Below are 9,586 nucleotides of genomic sequence, written 5' to 3'. Positions count from 1 at the left end.
CGGGGTGCCTAGGGGCCTGGCCAAGTTTTTGTTCAAACAACGAAATGTTTCTCTTCGGATGTGAAACGGCGTGCTGCGTGCTTACCAGCCGGGCCCGCGCACAGCTCTCTCCGTCTCTCTCTCGGAACCGAACTGAAATGATTTCTGTCCATGTACGGCGCATGCCACGGCTGAGCGTGGAGCCGCGTTCTCAACGATGGCCCACACACACACACAGATGTAAACAAATGTACGTTTGGTTTTAATGTCACAAATAAATAGGTAACACAGTTTGGCACTACAGTGGAGAATGATGACAGCAGGAAGCTTGGTGGACAATCGAGTTGCAGGGCGGCGAGCAAAGTCTCTTTGGCAAGTGAGGCGCGGCGCTGCTGCTGCTGCTACTGCGACCCGTGCCAGCCCATGGCAGCACGCTGGCGAGCAGGGCGACGTCGCGATTCCGCCGTGCCCAGTGCAGTAGTACGACTTGTGCACGGCCTGCCCACCACCTTGCTGGAGGTGTTCACACACCAGACATGTTTGCATATCCGCAAACATGTCTGTGTGAGTCAAACATACGACGTTCTAATGAGCCAATGGTGGAGATTCCACATTCCCATGACAGGACATGTCTTTACATAGGATGACCACTGTTGGCCTTTCACGAAGTGGTCCTCGCTTCATAGTCCAATACCCTTCATCACGAGGGGGTTTAGGGTAAAATGAAGTGTTCAGGCTAAGGGTTAGGTCAAGGAGTATGCATTAGGGATTGTGGTAGGAGCACAGAGGGTAGGGTAAGGGGCATAAGCCTATAGGGTTAATGAGGCGATTGAGTTAATGAGATTATAGGATTCATGAGAAAGGTTGTTGTCAAGGCGAGGGCTAGGGATTGGTTTAGGATGAAGGTGGCCATTATGGATTGGGCTACGGTGAGGTGCTGGGCTCGGGTTATGGACAGGGTGAGACGAGAGCCAAGGCGTGGGTTGGGTTGGAGCTGGGACTATGGGCGAGGCGTTGGGCTGGGGTCAGGGGGCGACATGGGGGTTTGGGTTAAAAGTGAAGAAGAAATCCGGGAGATTGGTTCAAAATGGAATCCATGTGGCCAAAGAACAAACACTTCTCTACAGTGTCGCATCGCAACTCCGCCTCCTTTCCTTTAAACTCGTTCACAGCCACGAATACAAAAGTCACGAAAAGCTTCGGACCTAACGATGCAACCATCACTTTCCGTCTACTTCTTAACCCTAAACAAAAGCTGGCTGCGAACGAACAAAACTAACACAATGTGATAAAATAAAACACAAACTCAAAGTCTGTTCTACTGCCAAAGTACAATATGAATCCATAAACCTTCAGTGCAATTAAAACACTCCCCCTCCCCCCTGAGTACGTTTTATGTGGAGATGGAGCGAACAAATTGGCTTGTGCAGGCGCAACATCAATTGTTGCTTCGCAAGACCATGACAGATGTTTGCGGCTTGGGGAGACCTTCATCCAGCAGTGGAGAGATCGTGACCGCCACTGATGCTATTGATCATATATTACTATATTGATCATATCGTCCTTCTGGATCAACATTGTTGCTGGACTGCAATGAATGGCTCCATGGTGCCCGTGGAGAGATCTTGCCTACAGCACGAGGCAGCCCAGCAGCGTTTGAAAAGCAGTCTACACCCTGTCGATAACACTCGGAAAATCAAAACTTCTTCCAGGCTTTGCCTTGTAAAACACTGTCATGCACCATATCCATTGTGGCACACTGCTCGGGCGCGTATGACTGCTGCGGAATTCTAATTTTTTTAACATTTGCAACAAATTTCAGGGATTCAGTGTCTCCTAAAAGCACATTAAGCCAACCATTACTGTTTTGCTGTTACCACTTCGTGCGTTAGTGGGACACGAGTTGCTGAGCAGAAAGCCTCTCCAGCTGTAGGTATTTACATCATCAGTCGTGGGCAATCCACTGCTGGATGAAGGCCTCCCGAAGCCCCCCACCACCTCCCTCGACCCCGTGGTGTAACAATGCCCCCAGCGCGTGCACGTGGCCCGATCTCGTCGCTCCATCTCTGCCGTGGACGTCCTCGAGGACACATCCCATTTCTTGGCTGCCACTCCACCTAATATTATTCGTGATTGACATGAACATTATTTTTGAAGTGATTGAAGCAGACGTTAAGCATTATTTATTTACCCTACATTGCCCACAATTTTCCGAGAGAGTACATGACGGTGTTGTACGACTGCGTGTTGACTGCGTGTTGGTGCTTTGTCTCGCGAGTGCGTTACGCGTGCTGCGTTGCTGTACAGAAGCCGCTATGTACAAGGCGGTCGGATAAACCACTACGCGCAAAACAACATCGCTGACCGTTATCGACACAACATATGCTCAAAGCAATCATAACAAGACTGCAATAACAACACGAACTCGACTCGTGTCACACGTGCAACGGAATGAAGCCAGGATTGAGACGTGACTGAAGGCACACTCACGCCCACTCACATCGTGCAACTAAAGCCTCAATAGCCACCACTGTTGTTTGCGAACTCCTATTATGGTCAGGGGGTCTACGAGGTGGTGGAATTGACAAATGCCCAACACGTTTGTTACCCTCAACTCAAATCTGTTCACTTGCACACGGCTTGGTGAAAGTGACTGAAATTCAATCTTGACTTAAAGCTTTCGTTTAACACGTAGGCTTTCGCGACCAATGTTATTCATAATCAACGATTTTTGGGTTTAGATCGCGTTTATTTATAAATGTGTCGTAACCCTCCACCACCCGACACGGCCAATCAGTAAAAAATGTGTCACGTTGACAAAGACAAATAGTTCACTGCTTTAACCCACCGGTGTGTTGAAGCAACAACATTCACAATTTGAGTACGACGTTTCGCTGGTATATACAACCAGCATCATCGGGCAATTCGCCAGAATGGTGAGGCTCTCCTGTGTCTCCCGTTCTTATATAGAGCAGCAGCAGGATGACGTCATCATTAACTCATCAGGTGCAAAGATTCAAGGGGGGAGTGATTGTAATTATATACTAGATCAAGAGGGGGATGCTGCTGAAGGCATGAGACTGTTAAAGGGTTAACATGGGTGCAGCCCAAGGGCCATCGACGGCATAGGCGGGGCTAGCGATGTTAGTGGGAGAGATGAGCGTGTTAATGTGAGAGATGAGCGTGTTAATGGGAGAGATGAGCGTGTTAATGGGAGATATGAGCGTGTTAGTCAGAGAGATGAGCGTGTTAGTGAGAGAGATGAGCGTGTTAGTGTGAGAGATGCGCATGTTCATGTGAGAGATGAGCGTGTTAGTGTGAGAGATGAGCGTGTTAATGGGAGAGATGCGCATGTTCATGTGAGAGATGAGCGTGTTAATGTGAGAGATGAGCGTGTTAGTGTGAGAGATGTTAGTGGGAGAGAGATGCGCGTGTTAATGTGAGAGATGCGCGTGTTAATGTGAAAGATGAGCATGTTAATGTGAGAGATTAGCATGTTAATGTGAGAGATGAGCATGTTAATGTGAGAGATTAGCATGTTAATGTGAAAGATGAGCATGTTAATGTGAGAGATGCGCATGTTAATGGAAGATCGCAGAGCCGCTGCCACGTCGAGGTCGGCGCGTGGAGGTGGCTGTGTTGGTGTGAAAATGTGTTTTTTTTTTTACCTGTAAATGTAAAATCGGAGAGCCGAAGCCACGGGGAAAATAAAAACTAACATCGGAAGGTGTCAGGATGAGAACATCACAGCCAGTGGTGATGATGATGACATGCCAAGGTATAATGGTGTTTTAAATTTGTGGCAGAAAATAACAGTTGCGTTGTGGATACTGTAAACAGATAATTATAATAACACGAGAGGTGTGAGTGGATGGGTGGTATGCTGTGAGGCGTGTGTGTGGACGGTATGTGTGGATGGGTGCTATTCCGAAAAATCAGAGAGTCTGATGAATACTTTTGGTCCATTCCTCGTATACCCCCGGCAGCTGCGGCGGGGGGGAGGGGGGGCTCGTGCACCCTAATTAACAGCAGACCCCCAGTGGACCCCAGTGAACCCCCATTCAGAGGTAACTTCGTGGCATTGCTGGGGAGTCGCCGAGGTTCTAGTTAAAGGGGTCGTCGTTGATATCAACGCCACCTACGCCACCACACGTCGCCATCGCTTCCTCCTCTCTGCCAGACACAGCCTCGTGGGCACGGCCGACGCGTGACCCCGAGGTCTGCTCTCAGCCTCGTCCCCGTCTTGGGGGGTGCCCCTCTTGTGTGTCCCCCCGTTCACTTCAATTCGACCGTTGCCGCGTTCCTGGTGGCCGCTGGAGCCGCCTTGGTCCCTGCTCCTCGTCACCTCCGGCTCCTGTGCTTCCTTCCCTCGGGCTGTAGAGGCCCGCAGGGAATTGCGCTCCCGGGGCCTCCGTCAAGTTTGAATGGCAGAATGATCCGCTTCGCTTGGGCTCGACCGCTCGATTCCCCGTAATTACTGCGGCGCGGTTCTCAGCTGAATCACGTGCGTCGTCTGACGATAAACTGGATGCCGAAGACCCGTGGCAGCGTTCACAACTGCCGATCACCGTGCGCCAAGCGACGGCTAAAGCCACATGCGAGAATTAGGTGTAAACAGCTACAACTCTCCCACGCCATCACCGTGCAGCAAGCCCCACAATGCAACAGCAAGACTCGCACTTGGGAATTAGACTGCAGCCTGTGTCCGTCTGACACACGCCGCCTTCGTGATAGCCGTGCGCTTAAGGAATGTTGCGTCCACCAACATGAACTCATGATCTGATGGGTACATTTTGTCTGAGGGATACACTCTTTGAGCTAACGTCAGGTCAAGAGGTCATCACGGACAATACCGTTGATTCCACAATGTCTCGCATCGCTTCCTTCCCCATGCCGGAGCCACAGCACTGCTGCTGCCGCTGCCGCTGCTGCTGCTGCCGCTGCTGCTGCTGTACGCGGGGTCTCGCTATCGAGGCCGCTTTTGGTTCCCAAGCCGGAGACTGAGCATCGCAGCTCTCCGATGTGGTTTTCGAGTGGTTCCCCGTATTGTTCGGCATTGTGTCCGACGTTTAGATGCATGTGCTGGGAGCTTATTTAGGAAGTGAACCGAACTGAATAAAATGAGCTTCCAGCACGTGGAGCGAAACGTCGGATATCGTGCCGAACAACACGCGGCACGACCTGAAAACCCGTAGGAGATCTTCGCGGCAGAACCGGAACACAGCGTGCGCGATAATAGCGACTCTCGTCCCGTCCGCAGACAACCGAGGCCGTGCGGACCGGCCTGGGATGGACGAGCGGATTGTACGGTGTGCGAGGTGGTCAGCTGTGAGCTGCGAACACCAAGACACCGTCACGCCCGTGCTTAGGCCCGTGCTTAGGCCCATGCGGCGAGTGCTGTGCGGGGCTGCACGCAGCTCAGCCCCGCCACTCCTTCCCGTCCGACGCTGTGCAAAGCGCCACCTCCCGTGTCGGGCCATTCTGTTGAAGAAGATCTTTGCCGACAGTAATTGACCATTTACATCGGCCATTAAATGCATCTCCAATTATCGCGGTTAGGTTATGTACGGTGCGAAAGAAGTTCAACATACATACGTACGATCAATGCGCCGATGTAGATGGGCGCACGTTTAATTAAAAGAGAGAGCGCCAATTTGCGACTGGCGCTGGGCCCGGCGTGATGGCGCCACTCGGCACCGATCGTGGCGCAGATTCCTGAGCCCCATGATGGGCACGCCTCCTCGCGTTGCGCACTCCTTCGTTTGCGTTTCTAATTTATGCGTTTTAATATATGAACATAACAAATGTAATACTGCACCATTCGCAAATGGAACTGGTCCGAGATTCCTGCTTTAAAAAAATGGTCGAACATTTAAAAAACGCAACGCAACCTTCTCGGTCTAATGTTCCAAATGACAGATGTATTATACACAGGGCCTGGCTTAACTAGTGAAGGTCTGCCCTTCGCTGTCACGGCCAACAAAACTAAAGCACAGCTCATCGTATAAGCTGTCAAGTGACAGCCCGACCGTGACCTCAACCCTCACGCCAATCAAGCCTTCCTCATCGACCCACCGCTTAGCCGCGTCGCTCGCTGAAGCCAGTCGTGTTTACCCTCGACTCCGCTGTGCGGTAAACCGCAAGCGTGGATTCTCGGGGCCCTGCAGGCACGGCAAATAACACGAGGGCGGAGCTCAACAATGTTGACCTTCTTGGTCCGGTCGTGAAAAATTCTACGTCACCGTGGCAGAGGCCAGTCAAGGAATGGTAGACTTAATTCACGATGGGCTTAATCCCAGACGAGATGCGTTACCCATAAACCCAATCACCCCACGAGTCACCATCTCACTCCCACGGAGAAAGAGCACGATGTGGAGATGGCAGTGCGGGCGGGGAGGGGACGGTTGCGGCTGAGGGGGGAGGGAGAGCTGAGATTCATGGCGGACGTGAAGCATCCACTAAGATATTGTCTGGCAGTGTGTACAATTTATAATCATTACGACCTGATCGAATCCATCAGGCTCCTTCTCAATCTCATTCAGGCCTCATCGTTTCATTTAAAAAGCTGCTTGTGCGATGAAAAATAGTTTTTTTACTTTTAGCCTCAGCTCTCCGCGTCTCTCTCTCTCTCGCTATATTTTACTATTTATATACAAGACCGAGTGGGCCACGAGTAGAAGTGAAATGAATTGCGGTGGCACAAGACCGGCATGGGCTGTCAGGTCGCCGTCAATGGAACTTCAACCGGCAGCGCAGAGAAAAGGGGCCGTCTGCAGTTTAACACGCACGCACCACACATGCACCACGCGGCGTCGGACATCCATTTTAAGATGTTAAGCAGCTTGTTGTTGTTGACAAGGTACCACTACGCCACGTCACTCCCCACCAGGCAGCCAGCTGGTGAGTGTCAAGTAGCCACGTGGGGCCCATGCCGAGTAGCCAGGGAGGAGGTGGGGGCCATGAGGGTGATTGAGGTGGGGGGCCAGGTACCCCCACTGCCCCCTGTGTTCCCGTGCCCGCAATGATGAGTGATGAGCGCTCTCGGCCGAGGGCATCCGTGGCCATTCACTCCCGGTGTGGACGCAGCCGGAACCACAAGCGGAGCCGTGAAGTGCCAAGGGAAACAACGGTCCCGTGTGCTCTACGCCAAATCTTACCACGCCGCCCCGAGTGTCTGGACACTAGAGCCAGGCAACATTGACCGAGGCCGTTTCCAACGATGTTGACTTGCGTCACCTCGACGTTTAAATGTCCCCAGCCTTGACCTAGCACTCAGCTGATTCCCGGATCATTGTCGGCCAGAGCAGTGATCGGCTTCGGCTCAGGCCATCGGCAGAACAAGGCCTCCTATCATCACGGTGGACCCTGCACCCCGTGACTGCCCATGACCCTCCCCCGAAGGTGCGTGGAAGACACACGCACACACACACGACATACACACAAACACACACGCACACAGTATTAGCGTTGGGCAACATACGCGACCGTACGGCGCAACACTGACGTCCTTCATGGTTGTCCTGTACGCACGATGCGGACGCCGGTAGCGGCGCAGTTTGGTCTTGCCCGCTGTGCGAGTGGGAACGCCGCGTTCACTGTGCGTGCGGCGCCGTCCCGCGGGCCACGTGCCCACGTCGAGTGACGCGGGGATCTTTACGACGGGAACTGCCCCAGGAACTCTGCCGCTGCATAGTAGCAGAATCTGTACTGATCCTGGACACAGCAGCAGCAACAGCAGCAGCGATTGTGGCAGGAGCAACAGCAACGGCAACAGCAGCGATATTGTCACTCAACAGCTCCGATAGTTAATGACCAATTATTCAGTAGTTTTACACGTAGGCTTTTGTAGACAATATCATACATAATAGAGGTCTTTTGGGTTAGATTGCGTAAATTTACGCGTAAATTTACGCGATTTAACCCAAAAGACCTCTAATATGGAGTTCACTTGCTGTCAGGCGCGGTTCGTCCACTAGGGGCGTTGGGGCGCTGCCCTACCAAGCAGCTGGAGATGAGAAATGCTTTTTATCATAATAAAAACAACTTTTCTATACGTTGTTTTGTTGTGTTTAAAAGTTTTAAATCTAATGATTCTTTCAACGTGAATTGCCTAATGAGGATAACATTTTAAGTTGTTCACATTAGAAACCGCTGCAACTCCACAGTCCAACTTGTGCCTCGTGGAGGTGTCGGGGCGGCTGTGAAGGCGTCCTCCGAGCGAGAGATTCCCCTTGAGTCACAGCAAGTGCAGCAGCAGCTCATGACCGCAACGCTACGCTCGAGGTTTTTGGCAATGTCAAAGGGGTTGTGTAGTGTGGACTTGAGGGTCACGGGGACGGAATTTGAGTGCTTTGTTGTTTTATTTCGTATTGTTTATAAATGCCGACGGTTGGTAGATTAGACAGTTGTATCACTTTCACGCGAAGGCGAATAACATGGCGACATTTTCCTTAATTAAAACAACATATTCTCAGAGGTCACCCACAATAACCCCACCTAGTGGAGAGGTCACGAGCCGCCACTGCTTTCTGTACTCATTTATGGCAAATTAGCAGATGCACTTGTGGGCAGTGTAGCCACACCTTGTACACCAAGTGCGAATTTAATTGGCACGACATATTTATCCGGAATTCGCGGGTTCGTTGTTTGGCGGAGGCTTTCGTGACCAATATCATCCAAACCTATGTTATGAATTGTTTGGTAATTGATGACGCTACCCAGATAAAGCAGAAGCTCTCACAGATGCTGAGCTGCGAGTGCTCACGCGGTTTTAAGAAAAAATTCGACCATTTACAAAAATAGGTATCTTTTTCCAGACCAAATAAATAATAAAACACAATCAAAGCGCTAAACACATTAGCTCTACGAGCCAATAAACGTGCTTTTTCTGTAATGCAACTTAAAGTCTAAACTATTGTCAGTTTACAGCCCTCAGCAAGTGGTGGAAATTCCACACTCCTACGGCGGGGCAATTCTATCCATACTTCCTGCCTGGCGTAACTGTTGCGATGATCGCAAGACCTGCGGCGGACTTATTTTTATCCTGTCCGGCCGGGGCGCGAGGTGGCCCACGGGAACGGCGCGACGACGAACTCCGGATGGCGTCGCCAGGGAGCGTGCTGGGGGCCGAGCGCCGAGTGCCTCACCAGCGTCTCCACCATGTCGGGCTTGTTGTTGCGCAGCGTCTTGACGGCCGTGAACACGTCCACGACGCTCTGGCCCTTCACCATGTCACAGAGCACGCTCACGGCGCAGTACGTGCCGCTGCGGCCGCCCCCGCTCCTGCGGGGAGAGACACCAACGCTGCTCGTCGCGACTCTCGGACCCAGCGCGGGGGGGGGGGGGGGGGGGGGAGGACTTTCCGCCCGCCCTGCTCCGAGTGCAACGCAAGCACCACGGTGGCAACGGTAAGAACTCATGGTGAGTGCACGTCGTAGGAGTGATTGCTACATAGACTTGTTAAATACGTACGGTGAGAGCGCGTGGTAAGTATTCACGTTGAGTACATACTAAGTGCACACAATAAGTACACAGGGTAAGAACAAATACATGGTAAACACACCCGGTAAGTACACATGGAAAGAAGGAATACACGGAAAGTATCCTT

At 51.7% G+C, this 9,586-nt stretch overlaps 1 protein-coding gene across 3 annotated transcripts in view; it reads right to left on the bottom strand.

Annotated features, from left to right (window-relative positions):
- Window positions 1–220: 220 nt before the first annotated feature.
- Window positions 221–9,586, bottom strand: part of LOC133353037 (receptor-type tyrosine-protein phosphatase mu-like) — a 161,209-nt gene continuing 151,843 nt past the window's right edge. For all 3 annotated transcript variants that reach the window (XM_061569116.1, XM_061569118.1, XM_061569117.1), the window contains 2 exons: window positions 9,126–9,261; window positions 221–7,692 (listed from right to left, as the gene is read on the bottom strand). In XM_061569116.1, the coding sequence (XP_061425100.1) occupies window positions 7,633–7,692; window positions 9,126–9,261 (196 nt within the window). In that variant the 3' untranslated portion in view covers window positions 221–7,632. The remainder of the gene's footprint in view (window positions 7,693–9,125; window positions 9,262–9,586) is intronic.

Source organism: Lethenteron reissneri, chromosome 42, assembly GCF_015708825.2.
Source record: "Lethenteron reissneri isolate LAM-NWPU_2019-01 chromosome 42, ASM1570882v1, whole genome shotgun sequence".
Lineage (NCBI taxonomy): Eukaryota > Metazoa > Chordata > Hyperoartia > Petromyzontiformes > Petromyzontidae > Lethenteron > Lethenteron reissneri.
This window is presented reverse-complemented; position numbering and strand designations above follow the sequence as displayed.